The sequence below is a fragment of the Mesoplodon bidens genome, assembly GCF_964165515.1.
Source record: "Mesoplodon bidens genome assembly, chromosome: 2".
In the NCBI taxonomy this organism is placed as follows: domain Eukaryota; kingdom Metazoa; phylum Chordata; class Mammalia; order Artiodactyla; family Ziphiidae; genus Mesoplodon; species Mesoplodon bidens.
Genome location: NC_138177.1, coordinates 57,877,126 through 57,903,865, shown reverse-complemented (window position 1 = coordinate 57,903,865; position 26,740 = coordinate 57,877,126). Strand labels below are relative to the sequence as shown.

General features: G+C 35.7%; 1 protein-coding gene across 2 annotated transcripts in view; it reads left to right on the top strand.

Moving 5' to 3' along the window:
- The window catches only part of RGS7 (regulator of G protein signaling 7), a gene marked incomplete at its 5' end in the record, with an annotated part of 639,686 nt that overhangs the window by 530,021 nt on the left and 82,925 nt on the right, over window positions 1–26,740 (top strand). The window contains 3 exons of one of the 2 annotated variants that reach the window (XM_081256455.1): window positions 13,306–13,370; window positions 14,260–14,336; window positions 14,443–14,524. The exons of the other annotated variant lie outside the window; for it this stretch is intronic. Of the exons in view, the coding sequence (XP_081112581.1) occupies window positions 13,306–13,370; window positions 14,260–14,336; window positions 14,443–14,524 (224 nt within the window). The remainder of the gene's footprint in view (window positions 1–13,305; window positions 13,371–14,259; window positions 14,337–14,442; window positions 14,525–26,740) is intronic. 2 annotated transcript variants of the gene reach the window in all.

The following is a 26,740-nucleotide window of genomic DNA, read 5'->3' as shown; positions in this document are numbered from 1 at the left end:
TAACTCACAAAAAGAAAAAGTACTCAAATAGTCAGTAAACATTCATTGATGTTTTCACTCAACAAATCTGTTTTGAACATCTACTATTTGCCAAGTACTATTGTAGGCAGGGGGATACTTGGGAAAACAAAACAAGCAAAAATCTCTGTCCTCTTGGAGCTGACATTCTAGTGAGGTCAGTAGGGGGGAAAATTAAGCGAATAAGCTAATAGGCAAACTACATAAATGAATACATAAGTTGTATATTAGGAGGTAAAATGTTGAGCAGAGGAAGGCAATGGGAAAGGGGCTAGTAAGTGGTGGGGAGGGGAGATGTTGCTGAGAGAATACCAGTTCAGCCCTGAGGGCAGAGCCCAAGCTTTCCAGAAATAGGGAAAGGAGCAAAGGTCAGAAGCGGAACGTCTGTTATGCAGCTCAAGCACAGCTAGAGAGCAGCAGGAAAGGAGGTCAGAGGACAACTTAATAGAGAAGCAAGGACTTTGGCTTTTAGAGTGAGATGAGATGGGAAGCAGTTGGAAAAATGGAGAGTTTCAACACAGTGGCAGTCTGATTTATTTTAACAGAATAATTCTGATTGCTTTGCTGAAAATAGACTCTCCAGAGTTAGAGAGGGTATGAGTCACACTCATGTCTAAACTTTACAGAATTTGTTTTTAAGGATCAAAATGCTTGAAAGGTGCATAGTCCCTAATCAGCAATAACACTTTCAGGAAATAAACAATTTCTAAAAAGTAAAACACATGCATGTATACATACATGCAGAAATATTAGTATATAATAGCAAAACTATGGATATAACCCAAGTGCCCAGCAATAAGGGATCATTTAAATAAATTACAGTACATCTTGGGACTTCCCTGGTGGTCCAGTGGTTAAGACTTCGCCTTTCAATGCAGGGGGTGCAGGTTCGATCCCTGGTTGGGGAGCTAAGATCCCACATGCCTCAAGGCCAAAAAACCAAAACATAAAACAGAAGCATTATTGTAACAAATTCAATAAAGACTTTAAAAATGGTCCACATCAAAAAAATCTTTAAAAAAAATTATAGTACATCTCAACACAGGACTGTCGTGAAATAATTTTTTTAATATAAAGAGCAACACTTATTGATATGAAAATTTAGCCACAATATAATATTAAAGAAAAAAGTTCCTAAGACAGCATTTGTAGTACAGTTTGAGTACATTGTAAATAAATATATGCAGATAGATTTTTATATAAATATACATATTCATGTGTATATTAGTGGATGTATATAGAAGAAAACCCAGAATATACACCAAAATAGTGGCAGTGAGATTATATTTGACAATGATTTTTTACTTTAATATTTATATTTTTTCTACATTTTCTGAACTTTTACAATGAGGGATTAAGGATTTTAAATTTTAAACTACTTCAACTTTGAGGTAAAACAATTTGCACACACCTTGAAAGGCAATATAATATCTCATGGAACAAATAATGTGTGCTTTCTTTGCCTATTCCCCATTGTCGTTTCTGTATCCACAGCGTGGATGCTTAAGTCTCTGTGCCTCTTGTGTTATTTCCTTGGGTTATAGTCTCAGAAGAGCAAGTACTGGAACAATGGCCATGAATGTTTTAAGGCTTTATTACTCATTGTCAAAACCCTTTCCAAGGGCTTCCCTGGTGGCGCAGTGGTTGAGAGTCTGCTTGCCGATGCAGAGGACACGGGTTTGTGCTCCACTCCGGGAAGATCTCACATGCCGCGGAGCGGCTAGGCCCGTGAACCATGGCCGCTGAGCCTGCGCGTCCGGAGCCTGTGCTCCGCAACGGGAGAGGCCGCAACAGTGAGAGGCCCGCATACCGCAAAAAAAAAAAAAAAAAAAAACCTTTCCAAGCAGATTTTCCCTGTTTACATGCTGACCAACAGTGCTATTTCACTCTTCTGTTGCCAGAATAGTTTATTCTCACTCTGTATCTGTCTTTGTTTCGATGTGTAGAGTGATTTTTGTAACAGGATGTTAAAAGGGAAATCCAGCTTAAGTGTGAAGTAGATCAAGAACAGACGTGAACGCACCATGCAACACTGACACACAGAGTACCACAGTAGTTGCCATCAACTCACACTGAGTTTATTTAAGGCTAAGACATTGGCTCGAGGCTCATTTCGTGGCTGTTAGGTGCTGGGAGTCATTGCCCCCACCAGCCCAAGTGGGAGGAGTGGGTGGGGAGTGCCTCCACTTCAGGCCCAGTGACAGAGAGTTCAATGGGCTTCTGAGAGTGCTTGACAGCAGTCACCTACCCCGGGAGACACACTGGACCATGAACTTCCAGGCCTCAGAATTACAAAGGGCAAGAGACAGGCCATCTAGCTATGGATGGGGCATTGAAAAGGAGGTGGCTATGTTCTGTGGCCTACTTTCAGGGCAAAGAGTGCATGAATGTTTCTAAGCCATGTGTGAGAGGTAGTCCTGTCTTAGAAGGCAGGCTGGAGGGGCAAACAGCATTGCAAAGAGAAGCTAAAGGCACAAATCAAGGGCTATGGCATTTGCCAGCCCCAGCAAAAGTGTGCTGCAGGTGAGAGATCCCCACAGGAGATCTCACAGGGGAGAGGTCCTCCAAAGCATCCACAAAAGTACCTGAGAAATACAGTAAACTTTAAACCTCTGCCAAGTCCAGAGAATGGCAACACTAGATCATCACAGTGGTACCAGTAGGGTAAGAATGTCAGCACTCTCCTTTCCGCTCTGAGGCAGACACAGAATAACAAGGTGGAGAAAGAAGGCACTCACACTTATTTCACAGAAACTGGGGGAAAGGGGAAGCCTTCAAGACCTTAAACCAAGCTTGGAGTTTCGACTATTACTTGGATGCACATTCTTATTAATAAACTGAGACTTTTTGAATTACCCAAGAGTGACAAACAAGACTGTGAAACTTGCCTGAATTTTTATTATTATACCACAAAGTAGACTTTAAAAGATAAAAAAGAGTTGCATTATGACACAATGTGTTACATTTTTATCACTTTGGTTGAAAGTTGGATATTTTTCCAATATTTACTTGGCAATTGTATTTCTAGTCTTTATGAATTATATTTATGTCCTGTCCATATTTAGATATTAGGATCTCAGTGATTTTCTCATTGACCTCTGTGATACAATTCTGTACCCTTTTGTCATGAGTATCAGTGTTTGCTCAACAGGCTACTCTACATTTAGAGCTTTATGAAATTAAATGGAAAAACTAATGCCAGATTTTACTTTCTATTCAATTAGACATGTGATCCAGAAACTTCGACTTTTCCATCTAAATTCTAAGTTGTATTTAAGCCAAATTCTATGCCTTTACTACACAACTATTTTAGCCAGAGTAACACTTCTCAAACTTTCTTCCACTTAGTGGCAGAGCTTCCTATTAAACTACTTGTTTGTTGACCCTTTAAATCCTCAAAATTATCTCATTATAGTCTCCCAGAAAACTACTGCAAAGAGATATATTTGCATTTTAAATTGAAGTTAAACCCTTGATAATGGGAAACATCTTAAATAGAACTGCAGAAATGGGTTTTTTCATTGTATTTTCAATAATTTGGCAGTACAGAGAAAAATTCAAGCATTATATTAAAAAGTATTCATATGTTGTACCAGGGCCTAGGTCCGTACATAACATTATAGGGCACTTTTAGTGCCTAAATAATTAGAGGTCAGTACAAAAAGAATTGAACTGAGCCATAGTTTTGACTATGCCCAAGTACTCCCATTTTTTCAATCTTTGATAAATTGAATTAATTTGAAACTCTTTTTCATCTGCTTGATCCTCCTTCCTCATCCATATCAGCCCAATGCTGATACTCTCTGCTGATAAAGAATAAAAGTATCATCTGTTCCTGTCAACATGCTGTACTGTGTCTAGACTAGATTGGTATGGTTTGGGCCATTCCAGTCACAACCATATTTGGTCTATTTTCAACAGAATTTCAGAGTGTTCCCTACTCTACTAATACAGCCTTCATCTTTTCTCTTCTTTCTCTTTACCAAAGAGTCTAGTAGAAATTACTTGAATTAATTCAACTTCTCAATAGCTCCTTCTGAAAATATCCTGTACATTCATTTATTCATTCATTCACTCATTCAACAAATACATATGAAACATCTACTCTATAACTGGCAGTGCCTGTCCATACCTTCATTTTGTTTCCTAAACAATTAAAGAAAATTGCATTTACCTATAATAAAGGATGTGTAAATTCTTAGTGAACATTCATCTTAAAAATATCTCTCTGCTCCTGCTTTATTCGTTAGTTTACCTAATGAGGTTAGAAATATGTTTTCCAACAGGAGTCATATTTTGAAAAGAACAAAGTTTAGATGACCACAATCAATAAAACAAGTAGAGGCTGATTCAGCCTTCTGCATATATAGAGAGGAGAGCTGACTGATGGGGCTTGAAATTTGATTAAAAGTGATTCCATAGGAAATCTGAAATTATTTAATTAAGTATTTAAGAAAATTCAATCTTTCTCTCATGAAGAGATACCCTCAGGAATGTTGTACATACATTACAATCTCTTTCACCAACTGCTGAAAACATTTTAGATATTTTGTTAAAATCACAATGGCCTGTACATTAAGAGTTTCTTCAGGAGAGAGTGTAAATTATATCCAATTAGGAAATTATATCATATCAATTTTGTTTTTCAATTTTGTACATTTTGAAAATTAATAATTTTAAAAATCAGTAATTTTGTAAATCTACATATGAAAATTAGTAATATTAATAGACAAATAAAATTACCATAGTAGATTATAGAAAGATGTGCTCTAAAACCTATCCTAGGTTTTTAGTGTTTGTAGTAATATTAGCATCATCCCAAGGTTGGTCTCTCCTTTGCCATGACTTTCATACAGGAAATCTTAGAGGCCAGAAATTCAATAAATAGCATCAGTGTTTTCAGTGGCCTCAGATTTTTTGCATAAGTTATTTCCTCACTGATATAGCTGGATTTCATTATCAAAAACTGAAGGTGGCACAGATTAGTGCAAAAGTTGTATTTATAAGAGATCCCCCAGGGCTAGCCTTACAAAAAGTGATATTTGACACTCTTTATCCAATGGATTTATTTGGCATCTAGAATTGATAGAGTTTATCTTGAATTTTATGAGGCTCAAATACCATATGTTATGGAAAATTACAAAAATATTATGGAAATGAGATTTTCCAGAGGGCCCTGAATAACTTTTTTGTTTTTGGTTGGTCATATTTTGTTTATTTTAATTTAACTTTTATTGTATATTGGAGTACAGTTGCTTTACAATATTGCCTTAGTTTCAGGTGTAGAGCAAAGTGATTCAGTTATACACATACAAATATCCATTCTTTTTCAGATTCTTTTCCCATATAGGTTATTACAGAATATTGAGTAGAGTTCCCTGGCTATACAGTAGGCCCTTGTTGATTATCTATTTTATATATAGTAGTGTGTATATGTTAATCCCAAACTCCTAATTTATCCCTCCCCACCACCTTTCCCCCTGGTAACCATAAGTTTGTTTTCAAAGTCTGTTTGTTTTGTAAATAAGTTCATTTGTATCATTTTTTTTGATTCCACATATAAGTGGTATCGTGATATTTGTCTTCCTCTGTATGACTTATTTCACTTAGTATGATAATCTCTTTTTTTTTACATCTTTATTGGAGTATAATTGCTTTACAATGGTGTGTTAGTTTCTGCTTTGTAACAAAGTGAATCAGTTATACATATACATATGTTTCCATAGCTCTTCCCTCTTGCGTCTCCCTCCCTCCCACCCTCCCTATCCCACCCCTCTAGGTGGTCACAAAGCACCTAACTGATCTCCCTGTGCTATGCGGCTGCATCCCACTAGCTATCGATTTTACATTTGGTAGTGTATATATGTTCATGCCTCACTCTTGCTTTGTCACAGCTTACCCTTCCCCCTCCCCATATCCTCAAGTCCATTCTTTAGTAGGTCTGTGTCTTTATTCCTGTTTTACCCCTAGGTTCTTCATGACATTTTTTTTTCTTAAATTCCATATATATGTGTTAGCATATGGTATTTGTCTTTCTCTTTCTGACTTACTTCACTCTGTATGACAGATTCTAGGTCTATCCACCTCATTACAAATAGCTCAATTTCATTTCTTTTTATGGCTGAGTAATATTCCATTGTATATGTGTGCCACATCTTCTTTATCCATTCATCCGATGATGGACACTTAGGTTGTTTCCATCTCCGGGCTATTGTAAATAGAGCTGCAATGAACAATGTGGTACATGACTCTTTTTGAATTATGGTTTTCTCAGGGTGTATGCCCAGTAGTGGGATTGCTGGATCATATGGTAGTTCTATTTTTAGTTTTTTTAAGGAACCTCCACACTGTTCTACATAGTGGCTGTATCAATTTACATTCCCACCAACAGTGCAAGAGGGCTCCCTTTACTCTACACCATCTCCAGCATTTACTGTTTGTAGATTTTTTGATGATGGCTATTCTGAATAGTGTGAGGTGATACCTTGTTATAGTTTTGATTTGCACTTCTCTAATAATTAGTGATGTTGAGCATTTTTTCATGTGTTTTTTGGCCATCTATATGTCTTCTTTGGAGAAATGTCTGTTTAGATCTTCTGCCCATTTTTTGATTGTGTTCTTTGTTTTTTTGATATGAGTTGCATGAGCTGTTTGTATATTTTGGAGATTAACCCATTGTCCATCACTTCATTTGCAAATATTGTTTCCCATCCTCTGGGTTGTCTTTTTGTTTTGTTTATGGTTTCCTTTGCTGTGCAAAAGCTTGTAAGATTATTAGGTCCCCTTTGTTTATTTTTGTTTTCATTTTCATTACTCTAAGAGGTGGATCCAAAAAGATATTGCTGCGATTTATGTCAAAAGTTGTCCTACCTATTACTTCCTCTAGGAGTTTTATAGTATTCAGTATTCCATTTAGATCTCTAATGGATTGGTGTCTTGGATTCCTCTTATTTCTTTTTCTTCTCTTATTGCTGTGGCTCAGACCTCCAAAACTATGTTGAATAAAAGTGTGGAAATCTTTGTCTTGTTCCTGATCTTAGAGGAAATGCTTTCAGTTTTTCACCATTGAGTATGACGTTACCTGTCGGTTTGTCATATATGGCCTTTATTTTGTTGAGGCACGTTCCCTCTATGCCCACTTTCTTGAGAGTTTTTATCATAAATGGGTGTTGAATTTTGTCAAAATAATTTTCTGCATCTATTGAGATGATCATTTGTTTATTTTTGGTTTTATTGCCATTACTCTAGGAGATGGCTCGAAAAAGATATTTCTGTGATTTATGTCAGAGTGTTCTACCTATGTTTTCCTCTAATAGTTTTATAGTATTCAGTCTTACATTTAGGTCTTTAATCCATTTTGAGTTTGTTTTTTGAATGGTGTTAAAGAAATTTCTAATCTCTTTTTACATGTAGCTGTCTAGTTTTCCCAGCACCACTTATTGAAGAGACTGTCTTTTCTCCATTGTATGTTCTTTCCTCCTTTGTCATAGATTAATTGACCATAGGTGCATGGGTTTATTTCTGGGCTTGCTATCCTGTTTCATTGATCTATATTTCTGTTTTAGTGCGAGTACCATACTGTTTTGATTGCTCTAGCTTTGCAGTATAGTCAGAAGTCAAGGAGCTTGATTCCTCCAGCTCCGTTTTTCTTTCTCAAGATTGCTTTGGCTATTCAGGGTCTTTTGTGTTGCCATACAAATTTTATGATTTTTTTGTTCTAGTTCTGTGGAAAATGCCGTTGGTAATTTGACAGGGATTGATTGAATCTGTAAATTACCTTGTGTAGTACAGTCATTTTGATAATACTGATTCTTCCAATTCAAGAACATGGTATATCTTTACATCTGTTTGTGTCATCTTCAGTTTCTTTCATCAGCATCTCATAGTTTGGGGAGTACAGGTATTTTGTCTTCTTAGGTAAGTTTATTCCTAAGTATTTGATTATTTTTCATGAAATGGTAAATGCGATTGTTTCTTTAATTTCTCTTTCTGATCTTTTGTTGTTGTTGTATAAAAGTGGAACAGATTTCTGTGTATTAATTTTGTATCCTTCAACTTTACTGAATTCATTGATTATCTCTAGCAGTTTTCTGGTAGCATCTTTAGAATTTTCTATGTATAGTATCATGTCACCTGCAAACAGTGACAATTTTCCTTATTCTTTTCCAACTTGGATTCCTTTCATTTCTTTTTCTTCTCTGATTGCCATGGCTAAGACTTCCAAAACTATGTTGACTAAAAGTGGTGAGAGAGGAAATCCTTGTCTTGTTCCTGATCTTAGAGGAAATGCTTTCAGCTTTTCACCATTGAATATGATGTTACCTGTAAGTTTGTCATATATTGCCTTTATTATGCTGAGGTATGTTCCCTCTGTGCCCACTTTCTGGAGAGTTTTTATCATAAATGGGTGTTGAATTTTGTCAAAAGCTTTTTCTGCATCTATTGAGATGATCATATGATGTTTGTTCTTCAAATTATTAATGTGCTGTATCACACTGATTGATTTGTGGATATTAAAATATCCTTGCACATCTGAAATAAATCCTATTTGATCATGGTTTATGGTCCTTATAAGGTATTGTTGGATTCAGATGGCTAGTATTTTGTTGAGGATTTTTGTGTATATGTTCATCAGTGATATTGGCCTGTAGTTTTCTTTTTTTTGTGATATCTTTGTCTGGTGTTGGTATCAGGGTGATGGTGGCCTCATAGAATGAGTTTGGGTGTTTTCCTTCCTCTGAAATTTTTTGGAATAGTTTCAGAAGGATAGATGTTAACCCTTCTCTAAATGTTTGATAAAATTTGCCTGTGAAGACATTTGTTCCTGGCCTTTTGTTTGTTGTGATTCACAGTTTCAATTTCAGTGCTTGTGATTGGTCTATTCATATTTTCCATTTCTTCCTGATTCAGTCTCGGGAGATTGTACCTTCTACAAAATTGTCCTTTTCTTTTAGGTTGTCCATTTTATTGGTGTATAGTTGCTTGTAGTAGTGTCTTATGGTCCTTTGTATTTCTGTGGTGTCTGTTGTAACTTCACCTTTTTCATTTCTAATGTTATTGATTTCAGTCCTCTCCCTTTTTTTCTTGATGAGTCTGGCTAAAGGTTTATCAGTTTTATTTATCTTTTCAAAGAACCATCTTTTAGTTTCATAGATGTTTTCTATTGTTTTCTTAGTCTGTATTTAATTTATTTCTGCTCCCATCTTTATGTTTTCTTTCTTCTACTAACTTTGGGTTTTGTTTGTTCTTCTTTCTCTAGTTGATTTAGGTGTAGGTTTAAGTTGTTTATTTAAGATTTCCCTTGTTTCCTGAGGTAAGACTGTATTGCTATAAACTTCCCTTTTAGAACTGCTTTTGCTGCACCCCATAGGTTTTGGATTGTCATGTTTTCCTTGTCATTTGTCTTTAAGTATTTTTTAATTTTCTCTTTGATTTCTTCAGTGATCCATTGATTGTTTAGTGACATAATATTTCACCTCCACGTGTTTGTGTTTTTTTTCTTGTGGTTGATTTCTAATGTCATAGCAATGTGGTCAGAAAAGATATTTGATATGATTTCAATTTTCTTAAATTTATAAAGGCTTGCTTTGTGGTCCAGCATGTGTTCTATCTTAGAGAATGTTCCATGTGTACTTGAGAAGAATGTGTATTCTGCTGCTTTGGGATGGAATGTTTTATAAATATCAATTAAGGCCATCTAGTCTAATGTGTCATTTAAGGCCTTATTGTGTTTCCTTATTGATTTTCTGTCTGAGTGTTCTCTCCATTGATGTAAGTGAGGTGTTAAAGTCCCCCACTATTATTCTTTTATTGTTGATTTTTCCTTTAATACTGTTAGCATTTGCCTTATATATTGAGATCCTCCTATGTTGGGTGAACATAAATTTGCAATTGTTTTGTCATCTTCTTGGATTCATCCCTTGATCATTATGTAGTGTCCTTCTTTGCCTCTTGTAACAGTCTTTATTTTTACATCTATTTTGTCTGATATGAGTATTACTACTCCAGCTTTGTTTTTTTAATTCCATTTGCATAGAATATCTTTTTCCACCCCTTCACTTTCAGTCTATATGTGTCCCTAGATCTGAAATGGGTCACTTTTACACAGCATATATGCAGGTCTTGTTTTTGTATCCATTCATCCAGTCTATGCCTTTCTTTGTAGTAGTATTTTATCCATTTACATTTAAGGTAATTATCAATATGTATGTTCTTATTGGTATTTTGTTAATTGTTTTTGATTTCTTTAGGTAGGTCTTTTTTCTTCCCTTCCTATTTTATTCTCTTCTCTTGTGATTTGATGAGTATCTTTACTGTTGTGTTTTATTATGTTTTTTCTTTTGTGTGTGTGTATCTATTGTAGATTTTTGAGTGAGGTTCCCATGTGGTTTTTATTTAGCTATATATATATATATTCATATATATACACATATATATGTATATATGTGTATATATATATATATGATTTTTTCAAATTGCTGGTCTCTTCAAATGCATATCCAACATCCTGGATTTGTGTTCTCCTCATGATTGCTGGTTTTAATATCATATTTGCATGTGGATGATTTCCAACCTTTACTGTATGTTTGCCTTTACTGGTGAACTTTCCCATTTGTAATTTTGTTTGTTTCTTTCTTTCTAGCTGTTGCCTCTTCTTTTCTGCCTAGAGAAATTCCTTTAGCATTTGTTGTAAAGCTGGTTTGGTGGTGCTGAATTCTCTTAACTTTTGCTTGTCAGTAAAACTTTACATTTCTCCTCAAGTCTGAATGAGAGCCTTGCTGGCTAGAGTATTCTTAGTTATAGTTTTTTTCCTTTCATCATTTAAATATATCATGTCACTCCCTTCTGGCCTGCAGAGTTTCTGCTGAAAAATCAGCTGATAGCCTTATTGGGATTCCCTTGCATGTTATTTGTTGCTTTTCCCTTGTTGCTTTTAGTATTTTCTCTTTGCCTTTAATTTTTGTTAGTTTGGTTAATATGTGTCTCTGCATATTCCTCCTTGGTTTTATCCTGTATGGGACTCTCTGTGCTTCCTGGACTTGAGTGAGTGTTTCCTTTTCCATGTTAAGGAAGTTTTCTCCTAATATCTGTTCAAATATTTCCCCAGGTCCTTTACTCTCTCTCTTCTCCTTCTGAGACCCCTATAATGCGAATGTTGGTACATTTAATGTTGTCCCAGAGCTCTCTGTGACAGTCTTCATTCATTTTCAATCTTTTTTCTTTATTCTGTTCCATGGCAGTGATTTCCCCCAATCTGTCTTCCAGCTCACATGTCTGTTCTTGTGCCTCATTTATTCTGCTAATTATTCCTTCTAGTATATTTTTCATTTCAGTTATTTTATTGTTCTTCTCTGTTTTTTGTTCTTTGAATTATCTACCTCTTTTTTAAACATTTGTTTTATCTTCCTGGTCTGTGCCTTCATTCTTTTTCTGAGATCTTGGGTCATCTTTATGATCATTACTCCAAATTCTTTTTCAGGTAGATTGCCTATCTACACTTCACCTAGTTGTTCTTCTGGGGTTTTATCTTGTTCCTTCATCTGGAACATATTTCTCTGCCATCTCATTTTGCCTAACTTTCTGTTTGTGGTCTCTCTTCTGCAGGCTGCAGGATTGTACTTCCTCTTGCTCCTGGTGTTTGCCCCCTGGTGGTTAGGTTCTTCCAGGGACTTGTGCAGGCTTCCTGGTAGGAGAGACTGGGGCCTGCCCACTGGTGGGGGGAGCTGGGTGTTGTCCCTCTTGTGGGCAGGGCCATGTCAACAGGTGTGTTAAGAGGAGGCTGTGAGCTCAGGACGACTTTTGGCAGCCTGTCTGCTGATGGATGGGGCTGTGTTCTCACCTTGTTGGTTGTTTGGCCTGAGGCATCCCAGTACTGGAGTCAGCAGGCTGTTGGGTGGGGTTGGGTCTCAGTGCCAAAATGGCAGCCTCCTTGAGAGCTCACACTGATGAATATTCCCTGGCCCTCTGCTACCAGTGTCCTTGTCCTCACCATGTGCCACAGCCCACCCATGCCTCCCCAGGAGACCCTCTAAGACTCGCAGGTAGATCTGGCCCAGGCTCCTGTGGAGTCACTGCTTTGTCCTGGATGCCAGGGTACATGAAACCTTGTGTGCACCCTTCAAGAGTGGCGTGTCTGTTTCCCCCAGTCCTGTGGAGCTCCTGCACTCAAGTCCCCTGGCCTTCAAAGCCCAATTCTCTGGTGGTTCCTCCTCCTGATGCCAGACCCTCAGACTGGAGAGCCTGATGTCTGGCTCAGAAGTCTCACTACTGTGGGAGAACTTCTGAGATATAATTGTTTTCCAGTTTGTGGGTTGCCCACCTGGTGGGTATGAGATTTGATTATATTGTGAAAACGCCCCTTCTCATCATGGCTTCCTGTTTGTCTTTGGATGTAGAATATCTTCTTTTGTAGGTTACAGTCTTTATTGTCAGTGGTTGTTCTGCAGATAGTTGTGATTTTGGTATTTTGTGAGAGAGCTCCAGTCCTTCTACTTCGACATCTTATCTCCTCCCTTCTGAGTGTCTTGATATTAACATGAGAGTCACTAATATTCCTGAAATCACTGAAGAAATTTGACTGTTTGATGGCAAAGCTGCTGTCAACGTCCTCTTTCTGTCTGTCATTTTTCCTGTAAATCTTCTTCCCAGATGGACTTTGCCTGGTAATGGAGAAAACAGAGTCCTCAAGGAAAATTGAATTAAAAGGTTATTGGATTATAGTTAGGTCAGATGTTATACTCTCCTATCTCCTAGTGACAAAATGACTGATTGATGATTGATCCTTGTGGAATGCAGCAAAGAAGATGCTAAGAAGCCTTCAGTTTACATTAATAAATTATTTCAGTTGACAGTAGAATACGGAAATAATTTAATATGCAAATAGTGATTCCCTCTTCATGCAATTCTTTTTTAAAAAATCGTGTTATTTGTATATCCAGATTTTAACATTCATTTGATCTTTTATTGAAAAGGCTTTATTTTTTCCCCTTATATTTTGAGGAAACTAAAATTGTGACAACTATTTAATGAAATAAAGGAAATGGTTACCAAGTTTCTAAACATATCTATTTTCTTATAACACCTGTTTATATTACCGCTATGTTTGAATTTCAGTAATGATGTTACAGATTATTTATTTTGTCCAAAAAAAAGATAAAAAGAGAAAATTACAACTTGGGGAAAAATGACAAAGACCAACATGTCTTGGTTTATATGCTCTATTTTTATTTTTAGTGTCTCAATGTAAATAAGCAGGTGAGAGATGATTGATTTTTTTTTCCCTTACAGCGGTTTACCTCTGCAAAAGAACAATGCAAAACAAAGCAAGGCTGGAGCTAGCCGACTATGAAGCTGTAAGTACCAAGGACTTCCTGACAAAGAAATGTATAAAATGAGCAAGAATAAGGCCTACAGTCGTTTCTGGGCACTCTTAACTTTCTACATTCATGGATCTTAGGGATCAGATTTCCAGGGAAGGGCAGCATAATGATTTAACATATCCCTTACTTGCTTACTTCCTCTCATCATTCACACTGAGCATGGTGAAATTCTAAATACACAAACTCAGAGAAGAAGGAGGAAGCATATCTTATTTGCTAAAATTGACTTAAATGTAAAAACTTATATATATATATATATATATATATATATATATATATATATATATATATATATGCTGTATATAATGAAGATATCCAAACTTAGAGAATTATAGAGCATTTACACTGGGAAAATGGTTTTTGCAAAACCTTTATGTTGGTCACCATCAGCAGATTAAATTAATCTCATGTAGTTTGTTCAGATGTTTGCTATGTTCTGATTTACTAAATTTGAAGCACTGTCTACAATTGGGTAGTAGGGGGCTGAGGGTTTACACTTTTCTCAGGAACTGGATAGACTGATTGAATCAGTAGTAGAGAGTATTGCTTTACTGATCCTTAGTAAACTGAGCACAGGAAAATCCAATGGATTAGTCTTGAGCACTTTTTTATATAAGGTGAGTTTAGTATTTTTTATTTTTAGTTATGTTCTCCAATATTAATATTCGTAATAGGTTTTCCTGTGTCCTCTGTGACTGTTAATATGAGTATTAGCTGCATTCAGTGAGCATGACTTATCATTCCAAGTACACTTACTCCTTTAGAAATTCTAATTTGTTTTTTTGGTAAGTACATATAGATAAAATAGAAGGGAGTAGTAAAGCTGAGCACCAGAATGTCTTCACCATGGTATATTTTTCAGGAGAGCTTGGCCAGGCTGCAGAGGGCATTTGCTCGGAAGTGGGAGTTCATTTTTATGCAAGCAGAAGCACAAGCAAAGTGAGTCCTTGTGAGTCTTTTGGAAGATTTGTCCAAGTTGTGGCCTTCTGTCCAGAGAGGCACTACAATTAACACTACTTATTATTCATTGTTATGATATTAACAGAGTGGACAAGAAGAGAGACAAGATTGAAAGAAAGATCCTTGATAGTCAGGAGAGAGCATTCTGGGACGTACACAGACCCGTGGTAAGCAAGTGCACCAACGTTGTCTAACTTCATAATCTCAGCCTTTGGAAAGTAAAGGAAGAATGCAGAACGCAGTAACTCCATCACTTGTCCCAAAGACTTGCTGAATTATTTAAGAATTTTTGTGTAAGATGACTAAAGTTCAATAGTATAATATTTTTTAAAACTATACATTTTTCTAACATGACATTACTTGCTTGCTCATTCTTTGCTTTTGAGGTGCTTGATACTTTCATACACTTGAAAGAAAGAAGACTGCAACAAAGCAGTTTTGCATGGCTTATGATCTACATTATGCATTGTGAGGCCACATGCATAAGTATTGCAAGGATATGAAGTAGGATTTTTCCTTGCTTGTTTGTTTGTTTTAAGCCATCTCTAGAAACTGGTTAATACATTATGTTCTCATGTTTCTCCACTTTATGCCCCTGGACATCTGGTGGTCCATCTCTAGCCTAGTTTAACTTTGATGGCCTATATCCTCCTGGCAACCCAAGAGGACTCACTCCATGCTGGCTCCCCTAGAATGGATGATCCATTCTACAGCAAAAACTCATGTTCTCCCAGCATGTCGATTGATCTCACCTCAACACACTTCCCTGCTCCATCCCCCCAGAATTACCCAGCCAGTCCCTTGCCTTCTATGTGCCCTGTTGGAAGCAGAACATGTTCACAGTTGTTTTTTGCTCTAACCAGTGTAAGTCAGGCTCCAGACCTCTGTGTCTCCACAGAGCAAGGAGCACATATGAGTGCTCTCCAAGGGGTCCCCTGCTGTACCCCTCATTAAGCTTTCAATTAGAAAGTCATCCCAAGGAGCACCTGGAGGCAGAAACCACCCTGAAGCCATTAGTTCCATGTCCCTTATTCAATTTGTGGATGCTTATGAGGGGCTTTATATCACTTAAAATGAACATGTTATGCAATACTTGGTTATTGTTTATTTTCTAGAGGGAAAAAAATAGAGCTTTGGGTTATCTGTATGCCTCTGAGAATGGAATGCACCTAATCCAACCCTACCTTCAACTATTTATTTTTTACATTACAACTCTGTATCCCATTTAAAAGGAAAAAAAATTTTTTGCAGTGGTCCCAGGTGCATGTGAAGTGATGACACTTGTCTGGAGGCCATGTCAGACACACAGGTCCTGCCTCATATCTGGTTTTTAGAGTTCTAGGTCCTTAGTGAGAGTTAATACAGAGATGATGCTGGCAGGGACATTAGCAGCAAGACGCTATAAGAGCTTTTAATGGCTATTTCCCCAGCAAAATGCATAAGCTATATCTCTATTCATTGGCTGTAGTGTTAACTAAGCGATGATAAGAAGAGCTTTCTAAGATAACCATACCTCCAAAAAGTGTCCTTATTTTTATTTTGGCTTTGAAAAACTCTTATTATGAAAATATGAACACACTACTACAAGTTTTTAAAGTGTAGAAATTAATATTCTCATTAGAATAAAAATCTCTACTCAGATTTAATAGATTCTTAACACAATTTATATTTTCCTGGACTGCTTTAGCTTTATTACTATATAAAGTATCTTTATTTTCAAAAAACAGAAATGAAGTTATCCTATCAGTACTATTTGTTGAATTTTTTTTCATTTTATTTCTTCTTGCATAACCCTACTGTTAAACCTTTCCAAAAAATGTAGCAGAGAGCAATTAATCCTTATAAAGCTTTTACTAGTTCAAGTAAAGGTGATGTGCTACATTGCATTTTGTTTGGTTTGCTTTGATTTGATCTGTGGCTTGATGCTGCCATTTATTTAGTTAAAATAGGTTGGAAACTATTAGCCAGAAGTGTAGTAGGGAAGGGGAAATCTCAAAAACAAGCTCAGAATCTTTAAAGTATACTTAAATTTAATGTAAAATATTATATTACATGAACTTAGAGATGTAGAAAATATATGCAGTGTGATTTAGTTTTTTTAAATGACGTCACTTAACACAGTATACTCATTTTATTGCATTTAATACCTTTATGAAATAAATTTAGCTTCTTTAAGCATGTCCGTGTTTACTCCAGAAAAAAAAAATTAAGGTCATAACACTGAAAAGGACTCTTCAGTTATCAAGGACTCAAGACAGAATTGCCACACACTAACTACTCAAGATGATAGTAGGGGAAATACCCCAAATTGTAGCAAATGTCAAAGATAATTTGGGATTCGGGTTAACTTGTGTATTTAGTGTTTTGATACTTTTATGAAGACTCTTCAAGGGCTAATGGATTCTTAGTCTATATTAATTGAATTTGAGCAACTAGTTAAATTGAAGTAAAAATTCTGTTTGTCACACTGCTGAAGGGTTTCATTGATACTAACTTCCTAGTACTTGTTTTAATAATATCAGATCATGGTCTTTTGAAGAGCAGGAGTTTGTCTGAAATTTTAAATACATTTCTGTAAATCTTTTTTCTTTGAATAAATTAGTTTGGAGCAGTCTGGTGAAGTGTGTGTGTGTGTGTTGTGTGTGTGTGCACACGCACACAAAAATACATTAAAATTTGGAGTTTAAAAGTGTCTGAAGAAGAGGTTATAGATTTGCATAAGAAGTTTAAGGAGTTCCATAAGATTCAAAGTTTTTGTAACCTATTGAGTTATATCAGAGTGATTCTGAAGCCCAATAATAGAAAGGAGCAATGAGATCCTTAAAATACAATCATCATGGAGCAAAAAAAAGAAGACCAGTGAACTGGCCTTTCAAAATAGAATGGTGCTGATGCTCTGGGTCCGAGGGGTGAAAAGCAACCAAACTTGTTCCACACAGCCCTACTATGGAGCCAGTTTATATCCTTTGCACAGACTTTGTTTTTGTTTTGTTTGTCTGTTACATTTTTTTTAGCTTTATTGAGGTGTAATTGACAAACTAAATTGTAAGATATTTAAATTGTACAATATGGTGATTTTTTATACGTATTCATTGTGAAAGGTTTCCCACCATTGAGTTAACACTGACTGAGAGTTGATCTAAAGAGATGTAGTGTAGGGAATTTAGGCCAATTTAATTCTGGGCACATTCAGATGTGTGCACTGCAAGGTGGAGTCAATATAGAATGAATCACCTTTCCTCTCACCTTGGAAATCCACAGTGACCTGGTGGGATCACTGAGACAGTACTTTGAGACAGTACTGTGGGGGTACATTATTTATACCACAAACTATAAAGCACAAGACCACAATTATAAATATTCTTGCAGATACACTATGACAGGCACCACCTTGACACATTTTTATTGGGGGTTGGAGGGAACCTGGTATTTGGTCAAGGTACAGATCTTTTTAAAATTTTTATTGAGGTATAACATACATACTAGAAATGCAAACCAAAATCACAATGAAATAGCACCTCACACCGGTTATAATGGCTGTTCTAAAAAGAGAAGAAGTAACAACTGTTGGTGAGGATGTGAAGCAAAAGTAATTCTTGTGCACTGGGAATTCTTGGTGGGAATGTAAATTGGTACAACCACTATGGAAACAGTATGGAGGTTTCTCAAAAAATTAAAAATAGAATTCCACTTCTGGGTATTTATCCAAAGTAAATAAAAACACGAACTTCAAAAGATATATGCACCCTCATGTTCAATGCAGCATTATTTACAATAGCCAAGACATAGATGTGACCTAAGTGTCCATTGATGGATGAGTGAATTAAAAAAACGTGGGACACAGGCATACCTCAGCAATATTGTAGGTTCAGTTCCTGAACACCTACAAAATTTTGGTGGTATATATAAAAGTTGTGTTTACATGATACTGTAGTCTATTAAGTGTTCAGTAGCATTACATCTAAAAAACAATGCCTTAATTTTAAAATACTTTGTTGCTAAAAAATGCTAACCATCATCAGAACCTTCAGCAAGTCATAGTAATAACATCAAAGATCACAGATCACCATAACAAATATAATAATAATGAAAAAGTTTGAAATATTGTGAGAATTACCAAACTGTGACTCAGAGACACAGAGGGAGCAAATGCTGCTGGAAGAATGGAGCTGACTGACTTACTTGGGTTGCCACAAATCCCTTCAATTTGTAAAATGATGCAGTATCTGCAAAGCACAATAAAGAAAAGTGGATAAAATGAGGTGTGCCTGTATGTATGTATGTTTGTGTTTGTGTATATATTTGTACATACATATACACATATATAATGGAATATTATTCAGCTATAAAACGAATGAAATATTGCCATCTGTGACAACGTAGGTGGAACTTGAGGACATAATGCTAAGTGAAATAAGTTAGACAGAGTACGACAAATACCATATGAGTTCACTTATATGTAGAATCTGAAAAACAAACTCATAGATACAGAAACAAACAAACTCATACAAAGTGATTTGTGGTTGCCAGAGCCAGGGGGTTGGGAGGGTGGGAGAAATAGTGTGAAGGGGGTGAAAAGGTACAGACTTCCAGTTATAAAAGAAGTAAGTCCTGGGGATGTAATGTACAGAATGTTGACTATAGTTAATAATACCGAAGTGTATATTGGAAAGTTGCTAAGACAGTCAATTTAAAAAATATGCATCACAAGAAAAAAAATTTATAACTGTGTCGTGATGGATGTTATCTAGACTTATTGTGGTGATCATTTTACAATATATACAAGTATTGAATCATTATATTGTACATCTGAAATGAAAATAATGTTATATGTCAATTATATCTCAAAAATAATTTTTTTTAATTTTTAGATTTTATTTTGGGTCTTTTTTGCTGTGCACGGGCTTTTTCTCTCTAGTTGTGGTGAGCGGGGACTACTCTTCATTGTAGTGCATGGGCTTTTCATTTCAGTGGCTTCTGTTGTTGCGGAGCACAGACTCTAGGCACGTGGGCTTCAACAGTTGCAGCACACGGGCTTCAGTAGTTGTGGCACACAGGCTTCAGTAGTTGTGGCACATGGGCTTAGTTACTCAGCAGTATATGGGATCTTCCTGGACCAGGGATCACACCCGTGTCCCCTGCATTGGCAGGTGAATTCTTAACCACTGCACCACCAGGGAAGTCCTGCTCAACAATAATTTTTTAAAGTATAACATACATACAGAAAACTACACAAAGCATAAGTGCACAATGAATTTTCATGAAATGAACACAGCCAAATCACCAGGATTTGATCACTAGTGACCATTCCAGTCACTACTCCCTAGGTCAATGGTAACTTCTCATACCATAGATAAATTTGCCTACTTTTAATCTGTATATAAATGGAATTATTAATATCACTCTTTTTATATTCAACCTCTTCTTTTGAGATTCTTTCATATTATTGCATGTAGTTGTAGTTTGTTTATTCTCATTACTGTATTAGTATTCTATTATGTGAGAGTAGAGGATTTCATTATATACTGATGTTAAATTAACGTCCACAGTGTTACTACTCCATTATTTTATCCATAATTTTGATATTCAATTTATTATTTTCACTAACTTGTTATGTTCATGATTCAACTTAAGTTACTCCAGACTTTTGTTTATCACACAAAACCATCAACTCAATCTCTTTAATTTAGGTTCAAAAGCAAAGCAGACCTCAAAATAAAATAGAAAAACAAGGTGAATGATAGTGTATCATATGGTATTATATATAATAAAAGAGTAATATTTTGTTATATATAGAACTCATACATCAATGAGAAAATGTCAAAGAAGTAAAAAATGTAATGGAAAACATTTATATTTTTACCTATTAAGTTTGCAAAGAATTTTTAAAAGGTAATATCATAACCATGTATTTGCATACAATCTTACCATCTTAGGTCCAAAGGCCCATTTTAATTCTTTGTTTGTTGAGAGAGACATAAGTAAGTAGATAGGTAGGTAACTGGATAGATAGATAGATGATAGATGGGTAGATAGATAGATGACAGATAGATAGATAGATGAAAGATAGATAGATAGATGATAGATAGATAGATGATAGAAAGATAGAGGGACAGGCAGACATGTGTAGAAAAAAGACTGAAAAGATATATACACAAATATCAACAATAGTTATCTATGAGTGTTGAAATTCTGTTGATTTTCTTTTGCTAATCTGTTTTAAAATTAAAATTTAATGAATGTTTAGATATACAGCAAGAAAAATCAATAATAGTTTTAAAAAGTGAATCAGGACTTCCAGTCTAGCATATAAAGAACTTGGAAGTTGTCACTCCTGTTCTCACAATAAGAAAAAAAGCTGAATAAAGTGAAAATCAACAATTTTTCTTAGATTCATCTCAGAATGAGGTCACTGGGCAAAATACTGTTAGTCCCCAAAACTGGAGAGACAGACAGGCAAATACAACTTACCAGAACAGAAGCCCAAGAGCAGAAACCTCTGAGGAACCAATGCTGGGGTAAGAAATCCTAAACTGTAAGCGACAAATTGCTGGAAGTTCAGACTAGACAGACTTGAGCTGAGTCTTAAGGGGACAACACACATTTTTGTGAGTTTTACCTCCAGGAACTCTACCAGATTCTCACAATGAAGTTTGAAGAAAAATCCCTTTGTACATCTCTCAGGGGAAGGGGAAGAGAAACTATTTTGAAATACACTCAGGATATTCTCTTCTTCTTAACAAGACCTGCCTTTAAGAGAAACTGATCAGGGTTGTACCAGAGCCACAACATGAGGGAGGGGAAATACCCAACTTCAATCCTGGTCTTACCAAAATGAGGGGGAAAAAATCTGAGAGGAATTTGTAAAGGTCATAGCCCTGGGGCACAGGCTCACTAAAAGATTGAGACCTAATCACAGGACTATAGGATGCTTCCCCTCCCCCTACACCTTACCACAACATTAACAGAGCCTAAATAACAGCAGGGAATTGCAAAGGAAAGAACTGCACATCTCAGGCCTTATTTAAGAAGCCTCAGGGAAACCCAAAGACAACTGGGAAGACAAAAACAAGGAAACCAGATGAAAGTTTAGCCTCTGATACAGCAAAAGAAAACAATAATTACAGCTTACCCCTAGCCAGATATACATAAAACCACACAATAAACATCTATTTATCTCAGTTTCTTTTACCCAGTAGGTCATGTCTTGATTTCAATTAAAAAATTGCACATACAGTAAAAGAAAATAAAAACAGCTCAGAGACACATTAAACATCAGAATCAGACTCAGATATGGCAGAAATGCTGAAATTATCAAACCAAGAACTTGAAGCAAGTAAGTATGATAAATGTGCTAATGGAGGAAGTGAAAAGCATAAAAGAATAAAGAATAGAGGTACACTATAAGCATAAGCACAGAAACTCTAAGAATCAAAAGGAAATGTTAGAATAAAAAAATACCATAACATTAATGAAGAATGCCTTTGATGCGCTCATCAATAGACTGGACAAGGACAAACAGATGATCAGTGAGCTTGAAGAAACGTCAATAGAAATTTCCAGAACTCAAGTGCAAGGAGGAAAAAGACAGTGAAAAAGATAGAATATCCAAGAGTTGTAAAATAATTACTAAAGGTGTAACATACATGTAATAGGAATACCAGAAAGAGAAAGGAAGAGAAGAAATATCTGAAGCAGTGATGACCAATAGTTTCCAAAAATTAATACCAAACTGAGAACTGGAAGCTCAGAGAGTACCAACCAGAGTAAATATCAAAAAATCTAAACCTAAGCATATCACATTCAAACTGCAGAAAATGAAGACAAAGTGAAAATCTTGAAAGAAGCCAGAGGAGCAAGATTAACAATTGCATCAGACTTCTCTAGAAATTATGCAAGCAAGAGAGAAGAGTGAAATATTTTGTGTTGAAAGAAAAAAAAAAAACTTAGAATTCTATATCCAGCAAAATTATCCTCTATAAGTGCAGGAGAAATGAAGGCTTTCTCAGACAAACAAAAAATGAGGGAATTTGTCATCAGGAGACTTATCTTGTAAGAAATGCAGAAAGAATGTCTTCAGAAAGAAAGAAATAAGTCAGAAACTCAGATCTATTTTTTATTCTTAATTAAAAATGGTTCAAATGATAATAGCAACAGTGTATTCTATGATTATAGATTAAGGGTAAGTGGAATGAATGACAGCAGTGTTATAAGGTACAGAAGGGAGAAGGAATTGGGAATAATCTATTATAAGGTACTTGAATGAAGTAGTATTGTGTGATTTGAAAGAGTAGTTGGATTAGATGTAAATGTATATTGCAAACCCAAGGGCAACTACTTAGAAAAGTTTAAAATGAAGTAGAATTGATATGTTAAGAGAGGAGGAAAAAAATGGAATTGTAAAAATTCTCAATCAAAAACATAGAGGGCAGAAAATTAAAGAAAAGAAAAAGAAACTGAGCAATGGTGACAAATATCAATAGAAAACAATAAAAAATATGGTAGATATTAATCCAGCTATAAAAACTATCACTTTAAACAGCAGTGGCCTAAATATACCAGTTAAAAGGCAGAGATTGTCAGAGTGAATAAAAAAGACCTAATTATATATTAAGAGACTCACCTTAAATATAAAGACAGAAGTACAGACTAAAAGTAAAGTAAAGCAATGGAGAAAGTAAAGGGATACTAACACTAGTCAAAAGATAGGTGGAGTAGCTATATTAATTTCAGATGAAGCCAGCTCTAGAGTGAGGAGAATTATCAGAGATGAGGAGCAACATTATGTAATGATAAAGAGATCAATCATTCGTGAAGACATAATGTGTCAAATTATGATGTAATGTGTGTGCACAACAGAACATCAAAATATGAGACAAAAACTGATAAGAACTACAAGGAGACATTGATGAATACACCATTACAGTTGTAGTCTTCAACACACCTCTGTCAGCAGTTGACCAATCTAGCAGGCAGAAAATCAGTAAGGACATAATTGAACTGAAGAGCACCATCAATCAACTAGATTTAATTGATATCATAAAATACTTCATCCAATAACAGCAGAATACACCTTCTCCTCAAATTCCCATGGAACACACTAAGAGAGACCACATTCTGGGCCACAAAACACACCTTACTAAATTTAAAAGGTTTTTAATAGAAATTATATGAAGTATTCCCAGACCACAGTGGAATTAAACTAGATATCAATAACAGAAACATAGATGGAAAACCACAAAATACTTAGAGTTAAGCAACACACTTCTAAATAACATATGGGTCAAAAAGAAGTTTCAAGAATAATTTTAAAATATTTCAAACTAAATAAAAATACATGTTATCTAAATTTGTGGATGCAGTGAAAGCTGTGCTTGGAAACTTATACATATATGCATTGATGCATATGTTAGAAAAATCTAAAATCAATCATCTAAACTTTTACGTTAGAAAACTAGATAAACAACAGCAAATTAAATCCAATTAAGCAGAAGAAAAGAAATAAGAATTAGAGCAGAAATTAATGAAATTGAAAACAGAAAACTGATAGAGAAATACAATCTGATAGAGAGCTGGTTGTTGGAAAAATTCAGTAAAGTTGATGAGCCTCTAGTCAGAGAGCAGATACAAATTACTAATATCAGAAATAAAAGAGGGACCATTACTACTGATCCCATGGACATTAAAATAAGAAAGGAGTATTGTAAACAACTCTATGCCCACAAATATGAAAACATACATGAAATGGACAAACTTTTTGAAAGGCACAATCTACCAAAACTCACCAAGAAAACAGTTAATATAAATATGCCTACATGTATAAATGAATAAGCCTGTATCTATTATTAAAAATAAGTCTATTCAACTAAAGAAATTGAATCTATAAGAAATAACCTTCCAAAATAGAAAGCAACAGCCCAGATTAGTTCACTGATGAACTCTAGCAAACATTTACAGTAGAAATTATACCAATTCTTTACAATTTTTCCTGAAAATAGCAGAGGGGCTACTTCCTAACTCAATCTAGGAATTCAGCATTACCTTAATACTCAAACCTAACAAAGTCATTGCAAGAAAGGCAAACAATTTCTCTCATGAACATAGGTGCAAAAATTTTAAGTGAAGTATGAGTATATCACATCCAACAATGTATGAAAAGAAGTATATGCCACAACCAAGTGAGATTTATTCCAGGTATACAAGGCTAGTTCAACATTCTATAGGCAACAGGCTAAAAATCATATGCTCATATCAATTTGACATAATCCAACACCCATTCAAAGATAAAAATTTTCAGCAAACTAGGAATAGAGGGGAACTTCCTCAACTTGATAAAACACATTTACCAAAACCCTACAGCTAACATCATACTTAATGGTGAAATACTAGATGATTTCCCTCTGAGTTCAGGAGCAAGGCAAGATGTTCCCTCTCACCACTCCTATTCAACATCTTACTGAAGGTCCTAGCTAATATAATGACAAGAAAAGGAAACTGAACATACATAGATTGGGAAGGAAGAAATAAAACTGTCTTTGTTCACAGATGACATGATGGTCTATGTAGAAAATCCCAAGGAATCAACAACCACAGCAACAAAACTCCTAGAATTAATAAGTAATAATAATAAAGTTGCAGGATATAAGGTTAATACACAAAAGTCAACTGATTTCTTATATATTAGCAATGAACAATTGGAATTGGAATTTAAAAACACGATACCATTTCATTAACATTTAACAAAATGTTAAATGCTGTCAGATATAGATATAAGTCTAACAAAATATGCACAAGATTTATATGGGGGAAAATACTGAAAGAATTTCAATATTTGCTGAAAGAAATTTAAAAAATCAAAATAAATGGAGGGATATTCCATGAATAGAGATAGGAAGACTTAATATTGTCAAGATGTTAGTTCTTCAATATTAGATCTATAGATTTAACACAATCCAAATCAAAATCCCAGCAAATTATTTTATGGATATTGACAAACTAATTCTAAAGTTTATGGAAAGGACAAATGCTCAGAATAACACAATACTGAAGAGAACAACAAAGTAAGAGGACTAATACTATCTGACTTCAAGACTTACTATAAAAGCTACTGTAATCAAAACAGTATAGTACTGTTAAGAAAATAGGCAAATACATCAGTTGAATAGAGAGCCCAGAAATAGACCCACACAAATATAGTCAACTTATATTTGACAAAGGAGCAAAACAACTCAATGGAGAAAGGATAGTCTTCCCAACAAATAGTGCTGGAACAACTGAAGATCCACATTCAAAAAAATGGGAAGAAAATGAACCTAGACACAGACCTTACACCTTTTAAAAATATTACCTCAAAATGGATCATTCACCTAAATGTAAAATGTTAAACTCAAAATTCTTAGAAAATAACATAGGAGAAAATCTAGATGACCTTTGGTTTGGTGATATGTTTTTAGATTCAACACCAAAGGCATGAAAGAAAAAAAGTGATGTCAGTTTATTAAAATTAAAACTTTTGGCTCTGTGAAAGACACTGTTAGGAAAATGAGAAGGCAAATCACAGACTGGGAGCATAATATCAAAACAAACACATAACTGAAAATGGACTAGTATCCAGAATACACAGGGAATTCTTAAAGCTCAACAATGAGAAACAACCAATTAAGAATGGACAAAAGGTGCTTCCCTGGTGGCACAGTGGTTGAGAGTCCGCCTGCCAATGCAGGGGACGCGGGTTCGTGCCCCAGTCCGGGAAGATCCCACGTGCCGCGGAGCGACTAGGCCCGTGAGCCATGGCTGCTAAGCCTGTGCATCTGGAGCCTGTGCTCCGCAACGGGAGAGGCCACAACAGTGAGAGGCCCGCGTACCACAAAAAAAAAAAAAAAAAAAAAAAGAATGGACAAAAGATCTGAATAGACATCTCACCAAAGAAGATATACAGATGACAAATAAGTATATGAAAAGATGTTCAACATCATATATCATTAGGACATTTCAAAGTAAAACAATGAAGATACCACAGCCCGCCTATTAGAACAGTCAAAATCCAAAACACAAACAATACCAAATGCTTGTGAGAATGTGGAGCAAAAGGAACTCTCGGGCTTCCCTCGTGGTACAGTGGTTGAGAGTCCGCCTGCCGATGCAGGGGACGTGGGTTCGTGCCCCAGTCCGGGAAGATCCCACATGCTGCAGAGCGGCTGGGCCCATGAGCCATGGCCGCTGAGCCTGTGCGTCCGGAGCCTGTGCTCCACAACGGAAAAGGCCACAACAGTGAGAGGCCCACGTACCGTAAAAAAAAAAAAAAAAATTAGGAACTCTCATTCATTGCTGGTGGGAATGCAAACTGGTATAGCCACTTCGGAAGACAGTTCAGCAGTTTCCTA